A 26,627-nucleotide genomic window follows, 5' to 3' on the forward strand; every position below is an offset into this window, starting at 1 on the left:
CCTTTTCTGACTTACATGTACTTGTGTATAGAATTGCAGCATTGCCATACTTGCACGGGTAAAAGAAAACAAGGGAAAAGAGAACTGAAAGAGGCAAGAAATAAATTTCTATTTTTTTCAATCATAGAACCCTTCATTGTTTAGGACCAACATGAATGTAACTCTCTATTGTGAATTATCTGTCATTTAATATCTGCTTTGTAAATCTGGATGGAATAGAGTTAACTTGTTTTCCTTCTGCTAGGAAAGATTGAAAATCTTTTTAATTGGATTTCTTACATGCTTTAAGTGATGACATCCATGCTTTTATCCACAAAATAAGGGATTGTATTTTATGGCCTCATTCTCTCACTTTGATCAGAACACAGTCCCAAACTAATTAAGCACAGATAATAAAATACTCCCAGAATGTGCACCCTGGCTCAGTGCCACTAAAATAACTTGCACTCATTTCTGTGGTTCAGTTTTCCAGGGCACTGTCTGATGTTAGTGCATTGGTATGTTTGTTTTTGTCTACAGGTTCACAACTTATTTCTACTCGATATTAGGAGCAAAAAATGATGGAATCTCTGGGTAAGAACAAGATGGTTTTCAACTATTTACATATATTGGTTTTGCAAGCAATATTGATATGTTTCTGTAGCACTTACCTAATTGTTAAGTAATATGGTGATAAGGATAATATTAGCACACCTTTTAGTTTATTCATATTGTGCCTCATTCCAGGCAACTCCCCTACTTGTTCTAAATTCTTCAAATTGAAATAATATCTGGTGCAACTCTGTTTCTCTTATCTGTGCAGCTATGCATTTGAACAAATATGTTCCTCACTCTCTGTGTTCAGATTATGTATAGCGAAGATGATGATACCAATATAGTTCACTTTTTGTATCATGATTCACATGACTACTGAAGTCTTGAACTGGTATTTGTTCCCTAAAACTAGTTGTGGCAGCAGAGCATATGCATTTTAATCCTTTGATTTCACGTGCTTCTGGATTTGAGGGCTGCTTAACCCAATAAGGATTAAGAGCACACACAACCATGTGTAAATGGGAAATGGTCCCTGTTTGTCACTTCATGATTGTCTACAGGAACTACACTGTGGCTCTGTTAAGAGCTGCTTCTAATTTGAGGGACAGTGTTGAGTCTGTGCATATGACAGTTACTGTGCCTAACAATCAGCATGCATCATCGTACATTCACCATTTTCTAGTGCAGTGTTCATTTTTGCATTGTTCCCATGTGTGAGCAAGACTCAGAGCACAGTCCCTCATATGAAGACTCTTATTGACTTCAATAGTAGTAGTAGTTGTTGTTTACCAAGCTCCTATGCATATCAAGGGACAAAAGCATAATATCTGTGGCAGAGGGCCACATTCCAAGAAAGCAGGCAAAGTTGCTATCACAGGGGGTGCTTCTATACCATGTGTTCACTTTGGAATTGCCATGCTTTGTTACTCATTTTTTTTTAAAGAGCGTCTCCATGGCATCATCACCAAACTGTTATTTACTGTTTCCACTGTGATTCTTCTATTTTGTTTAAGATCACAGCAAATCCAGCCGCATTCAGTTCTTTCCCCCCAACTCCAAGGTGCATTTTGCCTTAGTACCCCTTTTCTGTTGTCTTAAGAAGCATGGTTTTGACTTGTGCACTCATATATGGATGGGTGAACTATACGTCTACTTAAGCACATCTTCACATTATTGTTCCCATGGATGCCATTTTATTAGCATGTTTTAAAATCAATCTAAATTTGTAGTAAATTTTAATTTCTACTAAACTCCCTTTAAAAAAACAACAAACAATATTTTTACTTTTTGTAAGAAAAATGATTAAAACCCGCTTCACGTGATGCCTTTCTGGCCAGCACTGTTATAGTGACCTATACTATTTATTTTGTTGGGGGGGGGGTAGGGAGGCAATCTTCAAATTACAGTAATAGTAAAATAACTGTTGCCTACCTTTTTTTAATAGGACGCAGGTGGCGCTGTGGGTTAAAGCCTCAGCGCCTAGGGCTTGCCGATCGAAAGGTCGGCGGTTCGAATCCCTGCGGCGGGGTGCGCTCCCGCTGCTCGGTCCCAGCGCCTGCCAACCTAGCAGTTCGAAAGCACCTCCGGGTGCAAGTAGATAAATAGGGACCGCTTACCAGCGGGAAGGTAAACGGCGTTTCCGTGTGCGGCTCTGGCTCGCCAGAGCAGCGATGTCACGCTGGCCACGTGACCCGGAAGTGTCTCCGGACAGCGCTGGCCCCTGGCCTCTTAAGTGAGATGGGCGCACAACCCCAGAGTCTGTCAAGACTGGCCCGTACGGGCAGGGGTACCTTTACCTTTACCTTTACCTTTTTTAAAAAAGAAGGTAACTCTGCAATTGCACCTTAGTAAAACTGTATTTTAGTGCAAATTATAGAACTTATAAACTGATTTTTAAAATGGCATCCTCAGAATTATTAAAATTGTCTTTCACACTAACCTTTACTCAAACTTGTCCATTTGATGATCAGGTAGCAGCCGTCCCTCTACTTGTTGTGTTGAAAAAGAAAATCATAGGATGTCTGAAATTTGATATGTTTGACATAGGATTGCTGAACACACAGGATGTATTATTCATCCTTGCAGCAGTTTCATAGTTTCCTGAAGCCATGTTTTGGCATAAGCAGCATAAAGGGTTGTAGTTCCATCATTTTGTAAATTCCAAGGCCATCCGTTTTAAGCAGTTCTTTAACCAAATTTGGTTTCTCATATTTTTTTTGTTTAGCTATTTATATAAGGTATTTATATACTCCTTTTTAGGCAAATCCACAAAATGGTTTACTTCTTTTAAAAAAACAACAACCCACAACCATCAATAGCAAGTACATAATAAAACAGCCAAGACAACTTAAAAAGAAAAAGAACCTTTTTTGAAAGCCAAATCTTGCCTCCCCCTAAGGGCAAGATGATCCTTGAATGGCCCTGTGGTGGCAGTTACAGGGGGACAGCTCAGCTAAATTACCAGAATCTAGAATCTCTTTTCTTCCCCAAGGGTTAGATGTTTCTTGAGTAACCCTATGATGGCCACTGGAGAAGGATATAGAGATAAAACAAATTCAGCAGTCCTATTCTGTGCAGCAGTTCTGATCACACTCTTCGCTGCAGAAGTCTTTCCTTATTTGAAAGGAGTACAGGCAGCAAGCATGAGCAGTTCAAACAAAGCATATATTGTAGATTGAGCTAGCTCTGAAATTCATGCTTTTAAAACTGTTCATGCTTCTGTATAGTCACTAAGGTTTTCAGATATCTTGCTAAGATGGATAGATGAGTGAAGTTGCTGTTATTCCCATATTGCAGCTCATAAAATTTGTATGAGGGAGATCGTAACTCTGTCGCTTATAAAAACTGCACACCCAGCAAAAGCATCATCAAGATCTGTTTGTATCGGTTCAGATGGAAAAAAACTTGCAAGTGTCTCCAGTTATGCGATACCCATGGCGTAAGTTGCCTCACAGTAATTTTCAGGATGCATTCTAAAATAGCCAGGGGATTCAAAGTGTTTGATTAACATAAACTTTGAAGGCTTGCTTTTCTATTTTCTCTAGGTATAAAACTGTGCATCTTATCCTATGCCTAATTCCTTAGAAATAAATCCAGTGGTTTAGTGGGGTTTACTTTCATACAACAGCATTAAGGGTTGCAGTATTAATTTGCCTGCCACCATTACACTATATTGCACTTGACTTCACAAGTAACTAGAGGTGTGGCTATTTGCAGTTGTTTTAGCAGTGACCCATCATGCTAAAGGCACAGCCAATACGACATTTGCTTTATCACAGCCTGAGAAAATCAGCAAGAACAAGTGAATTATGGATAGTGGTGCTGTACAGCCAGAATATAGTCCATTTCAACATCCTTTTATAGCAAAGTATGTATAATACCTTTCTTGTGGCAGCACTTACCCTTTTGGAACTTCAGACAAATGCCTTATCTATTGCCTTTTTGGTCCTTTTGGTCTATTGGTCCTTTTTTGTATCTTCATTTTTCAGCAAGCCTTGTCCTTGTCTATATCTCTATTGGATCAGAAGTTGTTTTATTGTTTAATCACCCTGGGATCTTTCATGGGAAGCAATTCATAAATGTAATGAAATAATGAAATAAAAATAAAACAAATAAATGAACAGACTTTGTTGGATTCCATCCCTACATCTCTGTCAAATATGGATAACATTCTAGTGATGGTAATCTCTGTCTTCCAGTTCAGTGACAGGTCACGTGCTAGCCATGGTTTGTACTGCTCCAATTTCCATCTTCAGTTTGGAATAAAGCCTATAAATGTGTTGGCATACAGACCCCATGATGTTTACAGGGGAGATGATAAAGTGGAACAATGATTAAATGCAAGAGTTGATCAGCAAGATGATGTGTGTGTGTGTGTGTGTGTGTGTGTGTGTGTGTGTGTGTGTCAATGTCAATGTCAGTGTCAGTGTCAGAGAGAGATTGTGTTGTTACTCTCCCATTTTCCCAAGTGTCTGGTAGAATATAGTACTGTTATTTTAAAATTTTATTTAGCACTTTAGATTAACTTTTAGGAACAGAAGGCAGTGAATAAAGCCCTGGAACAAGAACCGTATGTCAACAAATTAAGCGTGATGTTCTCAAGCTGCTACTCGTAAGAAACTCAGTGTTAATGTGCTTAAATTTTAAACCAGAATCAGTTTTTTTGTTTGATTAAACATGAACTATCATTTGAGAGAACCTTGTTAAGAGACAAATTCATTACTATTTCAATGTATCTTAAACATACTTTTATAATTCTGAAGAAGCTGGCCCAATACATTTTGCTGCTTCAGGCAAAGAACAGGGCCACCCCTCCCAGTTCCTCCTAGAGCAGTTGACCAAATCGGCAGTTAAATCTTATTTCAACACTGGCAATGGGACAGCATCCCCAACTGTACTTGAGAGCAGCTTCCCCAGTGGCAGCAGGTGTTATGTGAGAAAAACAATGCAAATGCATATGTGATGCCCACTGAAATGCAAGTCCTTTGCATGCTGCCTACCTCTCGGCTTCCTCCCTTGGTTGTAGGCCTTAATGGTGTTGTAGGTGGCACACTGATAGAAGGCAACAGCAAGATGAGGCTGCCAGCCAGTATTGCTATCATTGCAGTGCTGACTTTGAAAAATGGAAATGGTTACGGGGGGGGGGGGGGGGACAACTTGGGATGAATTGCTCCCCAACCTCAGCATCCAGTGCCCGAATAGCTACCTGCTAATCTTCCTAATGGTAGAACTGGTCCTGTGAAGAGGTGAATGTAGGATGTATGAAAATAACACATGCTTACATGTGCTGAGAACTTCAGTACTGTACACAGATGTGTATGTTTCCAGCAAGGGAAGCTTTGAAAAAGTAAGAATCCTTGGAAGAAAGAAGGGTTAGCCTATTAGCTCTTGCCAAAATATTGCTTGATTGGATACATTGCACATTGTTTGCATAGTAATGGGAGACAGAGCAATTAAATTATTAGGGGAATCTTTCATTTTTAAAGTTAATAAAATATTGTATGCATCAGAGTGGGTAGGAAAAAGATGTTATTTCTAATTACATCACTAAGAATATCCAGTAGCTGACTGTGGCACATTCCATCTGCTATTGTCACCTTCTCTGAGATACAAGCCATTAAGTCAACATGTCTATAAGACTACAATATTTCCAAAACCAGCTGAAATTCAAAAGAAGATACATTGACAGCATGCAACTTAAACCTCTGCACAAATGGATGTGTATATTTGTATACCCAAGAGGCAAATCTCAACTAAGGGCAAGAAAACCTTAACGTTACTTCCTTTGAAACAGAGTTCTTCCTTCGGGACTTTCTTGAACAACCAATTTCACACTGTTTCAAATGTTACCATGTTCAATTGTGATGCTCCTGTAATTGGTGCTCTGTAATTGCTGTTCTTCCCACCTTTCAAGTTCCAAGTAATATGTTTAATGTCAATGCCGTCAGCTTTTCAGCAGAAATTGAAGTTTGGTGCCAGATTGAAAACTCCAGAACAGTGTAAATTTGTGGTGATCATATTCAACAGGATTAAATGTTTGAGAAGTCTGTTTTTAGGACTTGATGAACTTATTTGCCTAGCTAAGATAATATGGCCAGATATTTATGGTATTAGAAGCTAGAATTGGTAGAGTTACCTCTTGGGGTTGGGGAAGTTATGCTTTGTTGTTTGTTTTGTTGAAGCCAAGTATGTTAATGGGAAGAATATGTTCAAAGCAATGTTCATACATAGCAGGATTTTTTTTTTCAGGTTGCCTTTTCTAAAGAGTCAGTCAGTTAAAAATAAGTAAATCTATGTTTTTATAAAGAGCATAATAATTGCTATTTTTTCCACAGGGTTACTTGTTTGTCCATGGCTCTTACTAAGCCTCTGGGAGTGTAGTTAAAAGGGCACGGTTCTCATTTGCATTTGTACCTCTGCCTTCACTTAGAATATATAGCATTCATCATATGTACATCTTTTCACAGCCTTGAGGCATTGGCAGAACTGCCTCTTTTAAGGTTAATGTTTGTTGAGAGGCCAAGGGGCTACATTCTTAGTACAAAAGCTTCATGCCAGTTTCTATTTTTGGTGATCCAGGATCTCAGTTCTTTGTGTCATTTTGTTGTAATATCAGCATAAATGTATATTAGTAGCCTATCCTTTTTATTTGAAGTTCACATCTGAATGATTAGTGCCTTTATGCTTACATATTCAGTCAATATTTGTATTTATACAGTTAGTAATGATATATTGCTAAAGGCTAGCTGTTCATTTTTTACTTTCTTGTTTTCCCCACCCATCCATCTATTATAATAGACCCTGTGGAACTTACAGTGTAGTTGAATCTATCTTTTTTACTGTTGTCCTTTTCGGTTTCCGAGCCAAGATTGATTTGAAATTATCATAATTAGTGAAGTAATCATTTTTTAAGTCTTGAAAGATCTGAATAAATTGTTTCTTAATACATATTCCTCCTGCCAGTTGGCTATTTCTTATTGATTACTTTCATTTTCTGGCAGTCAGATATTTGTGAATGTGTAAGAACATTATAGCAAACATGAAATAGTGGCAGTTTTGTTTTTGTTTTATATATATATCTATAATTTGTCTACTGACTTTTTATATTGAGGTGGTTCACAACAAAATGCAGTTACAATAAGAAGATAATATATCAAATAAAACAATCCATTTTGGTTAAAAAGCAGCAATAAGACAGAAATGCTTAAAGGCTATAGCTTTATGAATGCCTGCAGAAACTTAACTCATTTTGAAACCCTTTTTTAAAAAGTAGGAGCAACTCTTTGGGGAGGCCAGTCCACGTTGTAGGTGCCAGCCAAACTTATATTGCTGGATTAGAACAATGTGTCATCAATTTAAAGAGATTAAGCCAACACTCACATAGGGTCTCTCTATGCTGGGTAGAGCAGCAAGACAATTGTTTGTCGTGAGGTATAAGGCTTCAGAGACATTTAAAGCGAAACAAACACAAATTTTACTTAAGGCCAACAGTTTTGAAAAGATGTTCCAGAAAAAAACTCCTTATTTTAAAAAGTTATCCATAAGAACAAAAAACAACACTGCTACTAAAATCAATATTAGCTCAAATCAACCCTAAACCTAACCAAGCCAATACATGCTAACTTGTCTCCCTCAATTTAGCATCTCAGTCCTTTTGCAGCCTCTCCCTAGCTTCTTTCTTCTGTAGTACTACGTTTGTGCTCTAGGAACGTAAGAGTCATAGAATCAGAAGAGTTGGAAAAGACCCTGAGGATCATCTAGTCCAACTCCCTGCAGTGCAGGAATATGCAGTTGTCCCATATGGGGATCAAACCTGCAACCTTGGCGTTATCAGTGCCATGCTCTAACCAACTGAGCTATTTGACTTGTCCTCCCGCATCAGACCAAAGGCTCATCTAACCTAGGGGTCCTTTCTCACACTGTCCCACCAGAAACTTATGGGAAGTCGGCAAGCAGGATATGAGCACAGCAGTACCTTTTCCACTTGTTTCTCTCCAACAACTAGTACTGAGAGGCAGGGGATCAGGTGGTGCTGTGCCTCTTGGGCTTGCCTATCAGAAGGTCAGTGGTTTGAATTTGCACAACAGGGTGAGCTCCCATTGCTCTGCCCCAGCTCCTGCCAACCTAGAGTTTGAAAGCATACCAGTGCAAGTAGATAAATAGGTACCTCTGCGGCTGGAAGGTAAAGAGTGTTTGTTTGCACTCTGGCACTCGTCACAGTGTCCTGTTGTGCCAGAAGTGGTTTAGTCATGCTGGCAACATGGCCTGGAAAGCTGTCTGTGGACAAACGCCAGCTCCCTTGGCCTAAAATGCTAGATGAGTGCAGCACCCCATAGTCGTCTTTGACTGCACTTATCCATCCGGGGTCCTTTAGCTTTACCTTTTTACTGAGAGGCATTTCTGCCACAGATGATATAGGTAGTACACAGCCATCATAACCATTTTATATAGTAGCCATTGATGGCTCATTCTTTCATTAATTTGTCCTTTTAAAGGCAACCAAGTTTCCTAATGAGACCTAAGATAGAATTGGACTTTTTCAGATGTGCCACACACTGCATTGACATTTTCATCCAGCTATCCACTGCAACTCCAAGGTCTGTTTCTTGGTCAGACACTGTCCACTTAGACTCCATAAGTTAGCACTCCCCCATCTGAAGTGAATCACTTTACACTAGGATAAAGGTGACAAGAAGCCTTGTTGAAGAGTTGTAATGTAATATTGTTAACTTTCCATTGTATAGATACCTTCATATAACATTTTCTATATTTTTATTTTTATTTTATATTGTGCATTTGAGTAAAAGACCCTGACCCTAAGAAGTATGGCGTACTCAAATGTGAGTGTATTATAGAAATCTATGAAATTAAAATATATACAGTATCCTCTCTTTTTTCTTTATCTCTAATGTGTTAATTCTTCCTTTTGTAGTATGTAGCATATCTAAGGGATATGCAAGACAGCCTTTGTGTCAGATACCCTGCTATTATATCTTGCTTTTTCTTCATATAGCCTAGTCATCCGTAGTATATAGAAAACGTTTAGTTGAATATCTAACTGCCAACTTTTTTAAGTTAGTCACTTCTGTTGAGCAGGTAATCTGTTCACTGTAGCTGTCTATTTTTACACCCAGGGCAAACACTGGGTGCAGACTGTTTTTTACTCCCTACTTGTCTAATCTGGTCATGTTAAGGTTACAGCCTATTTCTTTTTTTTCTTCACTCAACCATCTCAAATTAAAATTATGATGGCCAAAATAAGGATGTGGAATGTTAAAACATTCTCATAACAGAGGCTTGTTCTGATTGTCACCCTGTAGTGTTAGATTATACAAGTAGATTCCCATGTCATAGTTGTAGTAGTAAACACACAGACAGAAAAAAATGTTCTGTGTTTTTCTACAAACAAAGCATAATACTGCATGTTGCAGAGGCTTGATCCTTGAATTATGAAATCCAACCAGTCCTTTAAGTGGATAATATTGTAAGTGGAAGATTTGCCCTGAGGCTGATCGCTAAACATTCAAAGTTCTTTTTGTGCCAAATACAGCAGCATGGAAACTAAAGCAATCCTCCTGCTACCTAAATCCTAGGGCTTGTGCCAGAGCAACATTTAATATATAATATGCATTGAAGCTCTAGGATAAAAATGTGTCTTTTATAGTTAATGTATTATGGAAATTTTTAGAATGTAAAAGTGCTCATGACAGAATGGCTATTTGCTTTTTCCAGTGTGATGTTGTGAAATCATTACTGCTAACTGGGTTGTCATCATGGTCAATAGGCCTGCTTCATAGCTTTATTAAATAAGAAAAAGCTGTTTTTGTCTCATTTTATTGCATTAAAAGAACAAAACATGTGTGGCTGTTTGCTAATATATGCTGATGAGCTCAAGTGTTGCTGCTTTAATATGCTGGATGCAGGTTTTAGTTCTTGAACAGTGCATCCACGCTAGATTGTGAACTTTATGTGTATGCCAGGGTTGATTATGCCTGAGACACACAGCATGGAAACTTTTCTTTGCGAAAGGAGAATGCAAGGATACCAGGATAAACAACTAGACCAAAAATGAAAGTTCAAAGCTTTATCTCCTAATCAAGTATTAAACAGCTTAGGATTTTCTCTTCTTTGTGAAGAGAAGTCTTGGAAACAGAGATTTGAGTGAAATAATTATCCTACTAGCACAGTAACCCTAATCCTCCCCCACACACCAAGGAAGGAATACTTACACATGCAAAGGACCTGGGCTAGGGATCATTATAACAAGCAAGAATAGGAAAAAGGGTGATGCCTGAGAGAAGGAGGTGCCTCTTTGGATTTCTGCTGTTTAAATCTTTTCTGAATTGTAATCTTTTCTTCTAATTGTAATCCTTTGCCCATTTGGTCTTCTGAGTTCTTCTAGGCCTTCTCTGCAGTTGACTTCTACACCCCAAATTGCCTTCTCCTTTGCTTCTCCACCAAACTGCCTTTTCCCTCTTGGCACTGAGACAGTACACATGGGGTGTTGAAGCAGTCATATTCCACAGGAGCTAGAATGACATTGGATTGCGATAGTAGCATATCTGAAATCCAAGTTTGTCTCAATAGTGTCCTCTTCACGTGCATGGGAACATTTCCTGTTTGCATAGGCCCAAAATTGAAGCTAGCAAAAGTCCAAATTGCCTACATCAAAAATCCAACTTCACACCCATCATAGTAACAGATGCCCAGATTGTCAACTTGATAACCTTCTAGGCCAAACCTGCAGATTGAATACTATTCATTATACCTCAGAAGACAGCTGAAACATTTCCTTGCTGATATGCCCTATCTGGAGAAAGCGGCCCATGCCTCAGTTACATATGTCCTGCTATATATATGTCCCAGCAAGTTCACACTCTTGTCTCAACAACGTCTACACTGGCTTGATCATGTCCACAGAATGGAAGATGGCCGAATCTCCAAGGACATGCTCTATGGGGAGCTGGCTTCTGGCACCACGCCAATTGGCAGACAAACTCTGAGTTACAAAGATGTCTGCAAACATTACATGAAGGCTGGCAACATCAACCCTGCCATGTGGGAATCCCTGCAGACAACCATGGTGCATCTGCAGCAGTAAAACTAGACTCCTTCATCTGCCCCAGATGCAACATAGCTTGTCTCTCCCACTTCAGTCTCAACAGCCACAGCAGGAGCTACAACAATGGGCATAGGCAGGATTTTTGTTAGGGCGGGGGCAGAACCTCAGATTTGTATTCATTTAGGGAGGAGCAGCTGTCCCTTCCTGTCCTCTCTTGGCTATGCCCACGGCTACAACCATCTAACAGCTTGACCTCACCCCCAAAGGCGCACTCCTCCACTGTCTGCCAAGACAGATGCCAACAGACAATGGTTACATCTAGAATATTGTGACATGCCCTACACGGGCTGCCTTGGAAAATAGTTTGGAACCTACAACTCGTACATGATACATGATTCTTGCTGCTGTTAAGCATTTGGAACACAGGCCTTGTTGTTTCTGAGCCAAATATAAAGTATGGTATTGACCTTTTAAAGCCCTAAGGAGTTTGGGACCAGGCCATCTGAAAGATTGGTTACGAACCTGCCTAGCCTTTAGGATTGGTGTCAGAGTCCCTGCTCATAGACCCGCCATCGATAGATTGGCAGGCACTAAAGATGGGGACATGGTCCATGTTTTATTATGTTTTAAATGGGCTTTGTAAAGCTGTGCTGGGATTCTATTACTTTATATCACTTATTATTTTAATTACATTTGCTATTTATTTAAAGTGTTGTACTGGATTTTATTTTGAACAACTGCTGTTTGCTTTTGTAATTACTGCTTGATAAGGGCATTAATATCAACAAATGGAACCTAGTTAGTGTTCCCATGCCCTGATGATGGTTACCTTGGGGTAATGCAGAGGTGGGCTTTTTCACTCGTAGCACCAGTATTTGGGAACTCTAGAATACAAGAGGCCTCATCAGTATTGGCTGTCTGCTGGCTTTTGAAGACACTCCTATTTACAGTAGTAGTTATTGCCTAAGCTCTGTAGTCCTGAACAGTTTCTTAAAACGGTGGTGGCTCAGGTATCAAACTCTCTGCTTTATCTTTCCGGCATGATAGTCAGTGAGTCATGCCAGATTCTTCTGTTTCCTATATCTTGGGGTATATTTTGTGTGCCCCTTAAGTCATCTGACTTCCTACCTCCCATCCTTTTCATTGACTGAATTTCAGCTAATGACCATAGATTTGGAAACTGCTTCTGTAAAAATAATCTCTGTTACTAAGCCTGGTACACCTGTTGACTAGTTGCAAGTATTGTGCCATTTTGGCACATGTGAATATCAGAGCTGAATTGGAAAGTTTAGATTTGTACTATTTTCCACTTTGCTGTCAGCCTGCTAAGATAGATTGCTGCCTTTGGGTACAGTGGAGGATGCTGTTCCATCAGCAATGTTGAAGTAAGGTTCAACCGGTATTCCATTTGTCTTACATAATGTGGGAAGGGTATCTTGCCATTGGTTTTAAATGTTTTAATCGCTTTTAATTTGCAGCACTTTAAATGGTGGTTGTTGTTTTTTATAATATTATATTATTTCATTATTTTATTTTTGCTTGGGGTGGGATAAGCACTGTCAGCACTATTGTTCCTTGTTTTGCTTTGTTTTGTTTTGTTCTGTTTTGTTTTATTATTATTATTATTCTGTTAAATTATTATTTAGTTTGTATTTTGCCTTTTAAGGGGGAGGGTCATGGCTGCCTGGGAGTGGGCCTCAGCCAATAGATTGGGTGGGGCAGGTTCCACAGGGGGAGATATATTGGGACACCCGATCTCGGTGATCACGGGCAGGAGGAGGAGTTATGCTAAGACCAGACCATGTCATTACCGAGGAGGCAGGTTTAGTCGTTGTTTGAGGACTATCCCTGCCTCCAGGTCTGGTCCTGACCGGAAGGATACAGTAATCAGCAAGGGAAACCCACATGACCTGAAAGTGTTGCTGTGCAATGCCAGGTCAATGATGAATAAAACCACTGCCATCCACGACCTGATTGTGGATGGAGGATTTGACCTGGCATGTGTGACAGAGACCTGGTTGGATGAGGCAGATGGGCCTGTCCTTGCCGCTGCTTGCCCACCAGGTTTCTCTTACGCACAGCAACCCAGGTCATGTGGGCGGGGAGGGGGGGTTGCAGTGATTTTTAGGAAGTCATTAGTCTGCACCAGGCGTCCTATTGGGAAGACCCAGTTTTCTGAGTGCATGTTCTGGAAGTTGGGCAATAGGGGCAGTACAGGATTCCTACTGGTGTACCGACCTCCCCGCTGCACCAAGGATTCCCTGCCCGAGCTGCTTCAGGTCGTGGCGGATATACTCCTGGAGACACCTAGCTTGGTTGTCCTGGGGGATTTTAACATCCATGCCGACACGACCTTACAAGGGGCAGCTCGGGACTTCGTGGAAAGCATGGCCTCCATGGGGCTGTCCCTGAATAAGTCTGGCCCAACTCATAGCCACGGACATGCCTTAGACTTGGTGTTTACCTCTACGGATGTTGGTGATCTGACATTAACTAAAAGCGAAACAAAAGAAGTGCCATGGTCAGATCACTTCCTGGTGCAACTGGACTTCTCCGCAACCCTTCCCCTCCGCAGGGAGGTGGGACCGATTCGGATGGTCCGCCCCCGCCACTTAATGGATCCAATTGGCTTCCAGAGAGTGGTAGGGGATGCTTTATCCCAAGTTGATGGCCTTTCAGCTGATTCCCTGGTGGCACGCTGGAATGCGGAGTTAACCAGGGCTATTGACTGTCTGGCTCCGAAGCGCCCTCTCCGATTGCATGGAGCCCGGACAGCCCCGTGGTTCTCCCCGGAGCTGAGGGTGATGAAACAATCGTTGAGACGGCTAGAGCGCCGGTGGCGGAAAACTCATTCCGAATCAGACCGGACACGGGTTAGAGCTCAACGTCGAGCCTACCAAGTGGCAATGGCGACGGCGAAGAGGGCCTTCTTCGCCGCCTCCATTGCATCTGCAGAAAACAGCAGCAGGAGACTTTTTCAGGTGGTTCGCAGTTTATCGGAACCACCTGTACCACCGGGGCCTGGTAGGGACCCCAAGATCTCCTGCAATGCTTTTGCAAAGTTTTTTTGCAGATAAAATCGCTCAGATTCAGAAGGAGGTAGACTCCACAGTGGGAGCAGGGCCAGGGCGGGAGAGTGCTAGAGTTCTGTCTGGTCCTGTTATATGGGATCAATTCCAATCTGTTACCTCCGAGGATGTGGACAGGCTGCTTGGACGAGTGAAACCGACCACCTGTCTCCTTGATCCTTGCCCATCCTGGCTGATAAAAGCGAGCCGGGAAGGGCTGGGCGATGGGCTTTGCGGGGTGGTGAATGCTTCCCTCTGTGAGGGAGCCTTCCCAGACCCGCTGAAAGAGGCGGTCATTAAACCGCTTCTTAAAAAAACATCTTTAGACCCGGCCAATTTGGCCAACTATCGCCCAGTCTCAAATCTTCCATTCTTGGGCAAGGTGATTGAGCGGGTGGTTGCTGAACAACTCCAAGCACGCCTGGAGGAAACGGACCATTTGGATCCCTTCCAATCGGGATTCAGGCCTCACCATGGGACTGAAACTGCCTTGGTCGCGCTGGTTGATGATCTCCGGCGGGCTAGGGACAAAGGTGAGAGCTGTTTCCTAGTTCTGCTGGATCTCTCAGCGGCCTTTGACACCATCGACCATAACATCCTTCTGGACCGTCTAGAGGGGCTGGGAGCTGGGGGCACTGTTATACAGTGGTTCCGCTCCTTCCTCCTGGGCCGTGTTCAGAAAGTGGTGGTGGGGGATGAGTGTTCAGACCCTTGGGCCCTCACTTGTGGGGTACCTCAGGGTTCCGTCCTCTCCCCCATGCTTTTTAACATCTATATGAAGCCGCTGGGAGAGATCATCAGGGGGTTTGGACTGGGTGTTCATCAGTATGCAGATGACACCCAGCTCTACCTCTCCTTTAAATCAGAACCAGTGAAGGCGGTGAAGGTCCTGTGTGAGTGCCTGGAGGCGGTTGGAGGTTGGATGGCGGCTAACAGATTGAGGTTGAATCCTGACAAGACAGAAGTACTGTTTTTGGGGGACAGGAGGCGGGCAGGTGTGGAGGATTCCCTGGTCCTGAATGGGGTAACTGTGCCCCTGAAGGACCAGGTGCGCAGCCTGGGAGTCATCTTGGACTCACAGCTGTCCATGGAGGCGCAGGTTAACTCTGTGTCCAGGGCAGCTGTCTACCAGCTCCACCTGGTACGCAGGCTAAGACCCTACCTTCCCGCGGACTGTCTCGCCAGAGTGGTGCATGCTCTGGTTATCTCACGCTTGGACTACTGCAACGCGCTCTACGTGGGGCTACCTTTGAAGGTGACCCGGAAACTGCAATTAATCCAGAATGCGGCAGCTAGACTGGTGACTGGGAGTGGCCGCCGGGACCACATAACACCGGTTCTGAGAGATCTGCACTGGCTCCCAGTACGTTTCCGAGCACGATTCAAAGTGTTGGTGCTGACCTTTAAAGCCCTAAACGGCCTCGGTCCTGTATACCTGAAGGAGCATCTCCACCCCCATCGTTCAGCCCGGACACTGAGATCCAGCGCCGAGGGCCTTCTGGCGGTTCCCTCATTGCGAGAAGTGAGGCTACAGGGAACCAGGCAGAGGGCCTTCTCGGTAGTGGCGCCCGACCTGTGGAACGCCCTCCCATCAGATGTCAAAGAGATAAAGAATTACCTGTCATTCAGAAAACATCTTAAGGCAGCCCTGTTCAGGGAAGTTTTTAATATGTAATGCTGTATTGTTTTTAACACTGATTGGGAGCCGCCCAGAGTGGCTGGGGAAACTCAGCCAGATGGGCGGGGTATAAATAATAAATTATTATTATTATTATTATTATTATAACCTGAGACAGAAAACGCCTTGGCCTGGCTCCAGAAGGTAGACTACTCATTGAATAAATTGTCCCAAGGCTACTTTTTCTTGTAATATGCTGATTTATCAAAGCAAAGGAACAGAATATGTTTAGTTTTTTATGGCAAACAAGTAAGAGCTTTCTCTTTAAAACTGCTTAATTTTGTTTGCTGCTGAACATGTTACTTGCTTCATTATATACTGACCTTGGTCTAGGCCACTGTATTTATGAATAAAATTAACACAGAACTTGAGAGCGCTTGTCAGTACTACAGTGCAGATTAGCATTAAAAGCAGATTTTGAAAAAAGAGATAGCTCAGCAGGTTTCAGGATTAAACCACTGTAGCAATCAGGAACTAATTGGAAATTGGGATAGGAAAAGACTAATGTTAAAAAGGAGATCTTTAACACCTCTGAGTCAGCACTTATAGTTAATCAGGCTCATCTCCTGGCAGAATACCTTGACAAGTTACTGGCTCAGCTCCTCTTTTCTGACAGACTTTGAAGGTCTGCTAGCCACACAACTGAAGATTTGTAAACGGATAGATTCAGATTTTGAAGTAACCAGATTTTTCAAGGCGTTTCATCCCTTTTAATTAACATTGATTCTGGGAGTTGCGGAAGAATGTGAAAGGAAGATATATCTTTGTCCAACTTTACTTTCATTGGCTGCTCCCAAACTTTGAAACCCTTTTCCTAGAGAGATTAGTCTGGCTTCCCTCGTTGTCCTTCCATCAGCGGGTGAAGACTTCTTGTTCCAAGAGATGTGTTCGAATTGACTCTTTTTAAGGAATGGGCTGGTGTTGTGATGTCTTTATTGTAGTGTTCTGTGTGTTTTAATAGATCTATGTTATGTTTAATCATTTTTTAATGATTGATTTCCCCCATGATTATAGCTGCTTCTATTTTAACTGTAAGCTGCCTTACAGTGAATAGTGAAATGTTTTATAGTTCTTCATCTTGTATGTAATGATATTGCAGAATAAATAAGAGCTCTTCAGACAAGGTTACTTTGATTTAAAATGCACGTGAAGAGGTTTTTTTTACATATATTGTGTGATATTTGATTGTTAATGAGCAGTGTGTAATTACAAGATAATTTTTGTTCAAATTTTAATTAAAGGAAAGCAATAAAGAAACTGATAATCACCTGGTTTTAATGGAACCAATATATGACTGTGTAAACCAGCATATGTTTACTAAGCATGTACGACCCATTTGGGGCCATAGAATTTAGGTAAATATTCTAAAATTGATATTTTATTGCACATAAGAGTTGCATCGTGGTATGAGTTGCTAGGAGTTCAAGAATTGGAAATGGACTTTTTTATAAGGTGGGCCCAAATGGCACTAAATCGCTGGGCCAAGTAATCCTTTTCTTGCCAGAAGATTATTTTGGTGGCAGTTTCAGTAATGAGAGTTCCATTAAGCTATGTTGTGTAGAAATGGTTGAAGCAGAAAAGTGACACAGAAATATTATCAGGAATGTAAATTCTTTGAAAGCTTGACTTTCTCAGGAATGTGAAAGTCCTATGCCTTTACTACAATATATGTTTCCCCTCTGTGATGGGAATTAATTAAATGTGTGTGTGTGTGTGTAAATCAGTTATCCAACACTTCATTCATTCTGCTGGTTAAATGCAAGCTTAAACAAAGTGTTACTGGAAGCTTTTATGTTTGAACTCTAGCAGACCTATAGGATAAGGCTGTTCAGTCATAGTACTCTGCTGGTACAGTGAAGTAAATAGAATCAAGTTAATTAATGATACAGATTACACACCCTACTATAGGAAAAACAAAATAAAAAAAATCCTTCCAGTAGCACCTTAAAGACCAACTAAGTTAGTTCTTGGTATGAGCTTTCGTGTGCATGCACACTTCTTCAGATACACTGAAACAGAAGTCACCAGACCCTTCTATATAGTGAGAAGGTGGGGAGGGGTATTACTCAGAAGGGTGGTGGGATTGGGTGATTGGCAGATAGCTGTGATGAGCTTGTTGACGACTCTTAATGACTGCAATAGGTCTTACAGGAAAAAGCAAGGGGTGAGAAGGTGTAACCTACTATAGCTACTGTAACCTACTATAGGAGTTTGCGCATGGCCATGCAAACAAAATTTCAGCAGTTTTCTGTTTCTAAGGTTACATTGTCAAATAGTTTCCTTTTCACGGGTTGAATAGAAGGAATAATAAAAATATCTTACAGGATGAATTATAATCAAGGGCACTAAGGAATGGTGGGTTCCTCTTTTCCTTACATTTTGGGTAATGGTCAAAGTAAGTACAAATCTTCAGGCAATGTAGGAAATCTGGTAGCATCAAATCATTCTGATTGTAGACTGATCTAAGTCCCTTGTGCAAAGAATCTGGCCTGAGAGCATTAAACACAATTAACTGAAATAAGCCCTTTTTCTGTATTGAGCATGACAAGATCAATGTAACCTTACTGGTTCTCATTAACCTGAATTAAATTATATCTAGAGCAAGTGTTTGACCTGTCCTGGATAAATTCAAATTAATCAAAAACACTGATTTAGGATAATAGTGTTTTTAAGACTTTCATAGAGCCTCATCTTCTTGGTTTGGTAGTGTAGCTTTCCTTATGTCTTACATAAAGCAGGATGAGTAGATGGAAAAAACTGTCTCCCTCTTTCAGTGGCTGCCCCAATTATATAAAAGCTTAGATGTCTACTCATCTCTCCCAATCTGATTAAAACATGGTTACAAACTCATAGTAATAATAGTAACAATAATGTTAAGCATTTTAAGTTCATGTTGTCATTTTAAATTTCACATCAGCTGCTCCATTTTATATATTGAGGCAGCAATCCTGGACACTCTTACTAAGAAGTAAACCACATTGGACACAGTAGGATTTATTTCTGAAGATAGATGCATAAGATTGCATTGTTAATCATTAAACACTGTTCAAAACAGTTTGTAGTAAGGTCCAAGTACAGAAAATTTAAAAAATATGCAAATTAAAACGTTTAAAAATATCACAATAACAAATATTTTCATGGCAATAGCTAAATATTTCTTTGGCAAACTGATGAGTCTGCTCATTTGATTTTGTCTCAGCATGTTAGGTAGTCGTTTTCAAGCTCAGTATATGAGGAGTGGTTCATTCTTAGCTGCTTTGTTTTGTTTTAAAAACTTAGTAAAGTTAATAGTTTAGAGTAGTTAACTTTCAAGCAAAACTCCAGCAGACCTTATTTTTCTATCTCTTCCCGTTTCCCCAATTTTAAATGTACTGGTATGTAGGATACAAGTTAAAATGTTCCACCTCATGCAGGAATAATATTGGGTACTGGCAGATCTCCCTCTTTTTCCTGCCCCGCTGCCTTTTAGTAATATATATTTGTGACTTACTTGGATGATGGAGTGGTGATGAAGTGTATTTTTCTGCTATACTTTCCTGGGGAGAAATGATCTAACAATGCCAAAGTGGTATTGTTGGCTGTAACACCAGACCATGGTTTAGCACTACATGAATGAACCTAGCTTTTTCTTGGGCTCATGCACTTTCCATGCCACCCCTAACATGCCAGAGCATTTTGTTTCTGCATTTAGTTAACTACACTCTCCCATGTCATCCAAATTGTGGATTGTGGTATAACAATAATCATTTAACTGTAGTTAAATGAAAGTGGCAGCTTCCAGTCTTTCCACCTTGGTCTCAAGAGGGTGGGGAAAGAGAGAGTATTCGAGGCCAGACATACTCATGTCTTCTGTATGCTGTCTCCTGTAATGTAGTTTGTGCCTTAGCTGACTCTTCTATGTCTTCTTAATTGTCCTGATTTCGCTAATTTTAGATCTTGGTCTTACCAACTATCCTGCTTGTGTTAACTCCAGATATAATGTGAGAATTATTTCTGCAGTCTTCTCACATCTTCTTTGAAATATAATAGCTCTTGGATTCCTTTTTGGTTTCAGTTTCAAATATTTACTGTGTTAACATGAAGCTAAGTGAATGTTAGGGACACGGGTGGCGCTGTGGGTTAAACCACAGAGCCTAGGACTTGCCGAACAGAAGTTCAGCGGTTTGAATCCCTGCGACGGGGTGAGCTCCTGTTGCTCGGTCCCTGCTCCTGCCAACCTAGCAGTTCAAAAGCACCTCAAAGTGCAAGTAAATAAATAGGTACCACTCCGGCGGGAAGGTAAACGGCGTTTCCGTGCGCTGCTCTGGTTCGCCAGAAGAGGCTTAGTCATGCTGGCCACATGACCCAGAAGCTGTACGCTGGCTCCCTCGGCCAATAAAGCGAGATGAGCGCCGCAACCCCAGAGTCGGCCATGACTGGACCTAATGGTCAGGGGTCCCTTTACCTTTAAGTGAATGTTACATTTCCCCCCTACAAATTATCTCATGGTTCCAAATACAGTGGTGCCCCGCAAGACGAATGCCTCGCAAGACGAAAAACCCGCTAGATGAAAGGGTTTTCCGTTTTTCAAGGCGCTTCGCAAGACGAATTTCTCTATGGGCTTGCTTCGCAAGACGAAAACGTCTTGCGAGTCTTGCGATTTTTTTCGCCCCCCCTTTTTCTAAGCCGCTAAGCCGCTAATAGCCGCTTTGCCGCTAATAGCCGCTAAGCCGCTAATAGCGCTAATCCGCTCAGCCGCTAATAGGGTTGCTTCGCAAGACGAAAAAAACGCAAGATGAAGAGACTCGTGGAACAGATTATTTTCGTCTTGCGATGCATCACTGTACATGCATGCAAATTCCAGAGAAATATTTACCACTTAAACTTTCAGAATGAGACAGTTGCTACCTTGTGTGGAGTTCCCACTTATACACAGTCCCCCTGTTTTGGATAAGCGTGTTAATCAAATTGGCAAACATCTAGTGACCACATCACCCAGAAGCCCTGTTATGAGCTGAAATATCAAGCGGCCACCAGGGAGAGAAAGGGAAGATTAGAAGTAAAAAGGCTCTAAAGAGCCAAAGAGGTGAAGTGGATAATGATGTGAATGTATAATATTAAATGGAAAATAAATAAAAATTATATATTTTTTAAAAAAGTAAAAAGGCTTCTCCTGTTTGAATTTTATCCACATATGTGGATGAAAGGGGACTCCTATGTGAAAAGGGATATTTATTTAATGCAAGAACCATCACACATAATAAGAAAACTTTTCCTGCAGCTTTGCCTTTGCTGTCATGTCAGCAACATGAAATTCTTCATGCAATGAGTATTTCATTTTTTGCTTTTATACAGTCTTTCTAATATACTTAACACAATGCAAAGTGATACAGCACTTCTCTATCCGCAGTGGCTGTTTCTGAGTACTGCATTTCTTGGAAAAACATGTGTGCAGCTTGTATTATTTCCCTTTTAAAAGATACACTTGTCTCTTAAGGACAGTTTCAGAAAGTGCATTAATATTTTATCAGTCTTTTAGCCGAATTCAAGGCTACTTGTCCTTTATATATGTTGTGCATGCAATTTTTTAACAAATGGATTTTATCTCTCTCTCTCCCCCTGCCTCCCCTCAGTTTTGTTATGCCACCATTTCCTCCTGATTCCTTAAGTGTTCACTTTCTGTTACAGGCACTTCTAATTCACTCGCCATAACTTGCTACTTGGGAAACTTTGATAGTGTGGTATTCTGTGCTTTCTTCTTCTTTACTGTCTGTCTAGATGCTTAACAATATTTATTGTTTGAACTTTGTTTTTATAAGTGGTTTTGTACTTTCACATCTTGTGGCACCAGTTCACACAAGCAGCTTTTCTTCTGAATAAGCTGGTTTCTTTGATTACCTATGTCCCAGATGGACATATTCCATATTGCTTCCTTCCTTTTCTGGTTTGCAGAATGAGATCATATGAAGGAATAATCCATGATAACGGTTCTGCTGCAGACAACAAAATGACACTTATCAGTTTACTGCATGTAGAAGTAGTGTCATGGAAACTAATTGTAGGATTGGATTGCTTGACATTCCCCGGCAGCTTGTTTGGTGCATGCTTCTACAATTCTGCATCCTTCGCCACACTTCCCTGGGACTGTCTGTTGCCCTTTGACTGAAATTAGACTTTTGCATTTCTGCCAGATTTCACACAGGAATTTCCTGGTTGACTTATCACAAAATTTCTAGACCTTCCTATTGACATAAGACAAGGGAGGACTCAGTCCATGCTATCATTATTTTCCATTTGCCTTCCAAATATTACAGTCTCTGGCCAGCATCTCACCTTTTGTGACCTCTCAAAAAGCTCATAGGCAAATGCATGGATGCTATCCAATATTTACTGACATTTTATTCTGATGTATCACATAACTGTGTAATGGATATGAGCTCTTTATAAATGACTTTGACCTTTGACTTTGACCTTTTGTGTACTCCCTTAGTTTATTGCAGTTTAATTCATGGAAAGAGGGTCTATTTTATTTTATTTTAAAGGTTTTGCACTATATACAGAGAATCCAAACCTCTTGGGGCGAAAGATTGTGGTCCTGGATCTTTAAAGTTCCAGGTCTTTTTGGAGATGTAGTCTGGCCAAGACACAAAGCCAAAGCTTTGTTTTCAAGCTGTTTTTGTATGTCCACTATGTGACTCCAATGTAGGTATTCTACTCTTCTGTGCTTGCTCTCACAGTGCCCACATTAAGAGGGGAACAGCCACTCTTGATGTAAACCCCCCCCCCATGTTTAGAACTAACTTATCTAGTCACACTTCACAAATTATTTGAGACCATCTTCACCATAGCTTAGCTGTACTGAACTGAGGATCAGGAATAATTTTGTTTTTTACGTTCAGGGAGGCTGTGCTTAATTGATGTTTCATACCTGGGTTTATTATGTATCTGTTTGCCTTGAGTATATTGCCTTGAGTATATTCTTTTTATAAAAAGATAAATAGGAATAGATAGGAATGAAATACCAATAATAAATAATAATTCATTCAAATAATAATAATAATAATAATAATACAGGTTGAGCCTTGCTTCTACCAGGCACTTACTAGTTGGTCCTGGACAATCTATTATTTCTGTCTTAGCCATGCACGCGTAATACAGACATAAGAATGTTGTTTTGCTTTACAGGATGGCTGTAAGAATCACACACATGGAATTATGTGAATCAAGTTGAACTGCAAAAAAAATCAAGTGCTATATAAATGCAAAGTATTCCTTATGTGGTTGAGGCTTTGAATCCATGCATTATTCCTTAGCTAAGTGATACATATGGGTGCAATGTTTGAACTAGAAGTTCTGGGACTCCATAATGTTTTCAGTTCCTCTCTTTCTGCTCACATTTTCACCACTTCTAATATGCAAATTACAAACACTCATGTGTTTGCAGATAAACAAGCTCTCCATGCAAACATTTTACAGTAGTTAAGTCTGGTATTTACTAACTTTTAAAGGTATGATAGTCACATGTATGACTGACTGACTGACTGCTGGATAGAAATTATGGGTGTGTGCTTGGGGCAGTGAGCTCCTAGCTCTCAGGAAACAGGTTAGTTCCTTTGAGGCCAAAATAGTTGACCTGGAGAAGCTGATACAGGCAGGGAAATCGGTTGGCAAGCCTGCAGGGACATGATAGCAGTAAAGTGGCAAATGCAGTTCAGTGTAAAGGAGTGTAAAGTAATGCACATATATAATTTCACATATACAGTTATGGTGTCTGAATTGACAATGACTGACCAGGGCTGACTTTTGGGATGTGGTGGATAATTTGATTAAGGTGTCAACACAGTGTGCAGCGGATGTGAAAAAATGGGAATTCTATGCTAGGGGTCATTAGGAAAGAACAAATATATGATGTAACCATATGCAGACTACTGTGTGTGGTGGTGTAGAGCTGGAAAAGGTTCAGGAAAAGGCAACCAAAAGAGCAGCTGGGTAGAGTTTTTCTCCCTCTGTCATAATACAAGATCTTGGGGACATCCAATACAACCAAATGTTGCAAGGTTCAGGGCAGACGAAACAAAGTTCTTCTTCACACAGTGTATGGTTAAAGTATAGAATTTGCTTCCACAAGAAGTGATGATGGCTGCCACCTTAGAGGGTTTAAAAGAGAGTTAGACAAATTCATGGAAGATAAGGCTCTCAGTGGCTAGTAGTAAGGATGTCAATGTTCAATCTCTACAGTTGAAGGCAATAGGAACACAGGAAGCTGCCTTACCCTGAAACTGACCATTGGTCTGTCTAGCTGAGTACTGTCTACACTGACTGACAGCAGCTGTTCAGGGTTTCAGATCCCAACCCTACCTGAAGATGCCAGGGATTGAAGCTAGAACTTTCTGCATGCAAAGCGGATTTTCTGCCACTGAGCTATAGCTCTTCTTGCATTATATCCCTGAATAACAGTTGCTGAGAATCACAGGTGGGGGAGAGTGCTGTTGCACTCACATTTTGCATGTGGGGCTTTCTGTGGGTCTCTGGTTGGCTACTTTGAAAACAATAGACTAGACAAGATGGCTCTTCTTATGCTCTTATGACTTTCCAAAATCTTCCCAATGTGCATCTTTTTTCTTTTAAAGAACAGCAACCCAAATTTACTGAAAACACGATCAAATCCTGCTATTTCATCATTCATACTTAGGTGTGAAATACAATGAAGATACCTAGCCAAGAGCACAGAGACTAGCTTTTCAAAGAGTATTGTTACTGCATGAATATGCATTTTTCTAAAAATTATTTTTTAAGCCTTTTTAAAAGAGCAACTTTCCCCTGGAGATATTGTTTTAGTTAACATAATAAAAGGACGATATATTTTGAAACCTTTTAAGTTTGCTGAACACCCCTCCTCCCCACAAATGGTTTCTCTTGAAATAAAAATCATTTTCCTTGATGCTACACGTGGCACAATTTTCTGGCAGAGAGAGTACATTTAATTCCACCAGGTTAAGATAAGTTACAGGATTGGCCCTACCACTGAGAGATTGAGATGGCTGCCTTGGACAGTAGATCCTGGGGACAGGGAATAGCAACAATGTGTTGGCAGAGAAAAGCAGCCCACACTATTCACATGCTAAACTTGACTCCAGCAGTGGTTGTGGCTTTATAGTCCAGCCTGCAGCCAATTACACACTTCCTCCAAGTTGGAAGGGGACACTACAGTCTTTCCAGGCTTGTTTCAAGCAGATCTACTCAAATGTCAGCGGGTCTCCTGAGAAGTCATAAGAGGGGGTGGGGGAGAGATGACACACTTCTGCTGTTCAGGAAAAACATCAACAAGATGGAAATCAGTTGCAAGGGTTTTTTAAAAATGCTGTCAACACTCATATGGATTATTGGTTTATTCTTTCTGGCCAAACTTGTGGTTCTCTGCTGTTTAATAAAACCCAGTGACTGCATGTCACGTGCATGCAATGATATGACAAAGTTTATAGCCAGACACTAAGGCTGCCGTCCTGTGCTTATTTAGATTAAGTTGTATTCAGATGTGTAAATATAGAGAAAATTTAGTTACATAGTGTTTATGTGCAAGTATGTAAGTTTATGGTGTGTGGAAATCTTCCCTAATACAAGACTCACCTACCATAATCACCATTGTCTGCATACAAATTCAAGATATCTCATGTAATAGGTAAATCAGGTGCAGTTTCCTTCATATCATGGATTTGACCCTGGAGATAAATATATTTTCTTGTTCATACACACTCATGAAAATAGTATTTTAAAGAAACTGGTATTTGTGTTGCGTTTTCTGAATGAAATATTTCACTCTTATGCTATTTAGATATTATTAAAGACTGTTGCATGTTATATGAATGACTGTTTGAATTGTACATTGATTTTGTTTTGAAGCATGAGCACTTTAATATCTGTCATAATTTGGAATTTAAAAGATTAGAAATCTAACATTCATTTGTGCTAGGTGACTAATTTCTTTTCTACCATAAAATTGAGCTGCAAATGAAAAGAAATTTTACATATACTGTACCTCTTCTTGCCTTAGAAACATAGGAAGCTACCTTAATTCAAGTCAGACCCATCAGTCCATCTAATTCAGTATCATCTAAATTATGTGGTAGCAGCTCTCCAGGGTTTCAGACGGAGTCTCTTCCAGTCCTTCCTGGAGCTGCCAGCGATTGAAACTGGGACCTTCTGCATGGAAGACAGATGCTCCAGCACTGAGCTATGGTCCTTCTTTAGAAAATAGGACCTCCTGGAACATTTCCTGAATGTCTTGCATCATTATCCTGTTCTCAGAAGTAAGTCCTGTTGAGTTCATTGAGAACTACTTCCAAATAAATGGATAAAAGACTGATGCCTTAGAATATTAGGCTATTCAGTTTTATTTATGCTGAATATGTAGTCCTTGCCTATTTTGTTTCCTCAATCTGCTGAGCTAAAAAAATTCCGTCATAGATGCTATGCAAGTGCAATAACATTCTTTGCAGACTTGGGGAAAAAATAGTTTTGAGCACTGTTTACCTCTTTGGTCCTATAAAAAGTCTAAAAGAAAATGTGATGAAAAATTCAACACCTTAGGCACTTTAAATAAACATCTGAAATTTTCAAAATAAACATGTCAGACATTCATTCCCTCTCTCAGAAAACCAGATATATATTTATTCCACTTTACTAGTTAACCCCTACTTAGTTCTTTGAAGCAAGAGGTTTATGTCTGCAACCAAAGCAGAATATTTTGTTCGGGGTCCAAAGCAGCCCTTCATTTAGCTCAAGACAAGATTTCTATAGAACATTAATT

General features: G+C 40.5%; 1 protein-coding gene and 1 long non-coding RNA gene across 19 annotated transcripts in view; one reads left to right on the forward strand and one right to left on the reverse strand.

Moving 5' to 3' along the window:
* Positions 1-26,627, forward strand: part of LRRC7 (leucine rich repeat containing 7) — a 208,311-nt gene that overhangs the window by 17,937 nt on the left and 163,747 nt on the right. For 16 of the 17 annotated variants that reach the window (XR_013840333.1, XR_013840334.1, XR_013840335.1 and 13 more), the window contains exon 2: positions 520-573. The exons of the other annotated variant lie outside the window; for it this stretch is intronic. Coding sequence is in view for 13 of the 16 variants with exons in the window: in XM_079982232.1 (XP_079838358.1) it covers positions 558-573 (16 nt within the window). In the remaining 3 variants the exon portion in view is untranslated. The remainder of the gene's footprint in view (positions 1-519; positions 574-26,627) is intronic. 17 annotated transcript variants of the gene reach the window in all.
* The window catches only part of LOC307219230, a 63,555-nt gene continuing 39,829 nt past the window's right edge, over positions 2,902-26,627 (reverse strand). For both annotated transcript variants that reach the window (XR_013840337.1, XR_013840338.1), the window contains exons 3-5: positions 24,939-25,079; positions 3,936-4,044; positions 2,902-3,060 (exon numbers count right to left, since the gene is read on the reverse strand). This is a non-coding gene — a long non-coding RNA (uncharacterized lncRNA). The remainder of the gene's footprint in view (positions 3,061-3,935; positions 4,045-24,938; positions 25,080-26,627) is intronic.

Source organism: Podarcis cretensis (assembly GCF_951804945.1).
Source record: "Podarcis cretensis genome assembly, chromosome: 6".
Taxonomy (NCBI): Eukaryota; Metazoa; Chordata; class Lepidosauria; order Squamata; family Lacertidae; genus Podarcis; species Podarcis cretensis.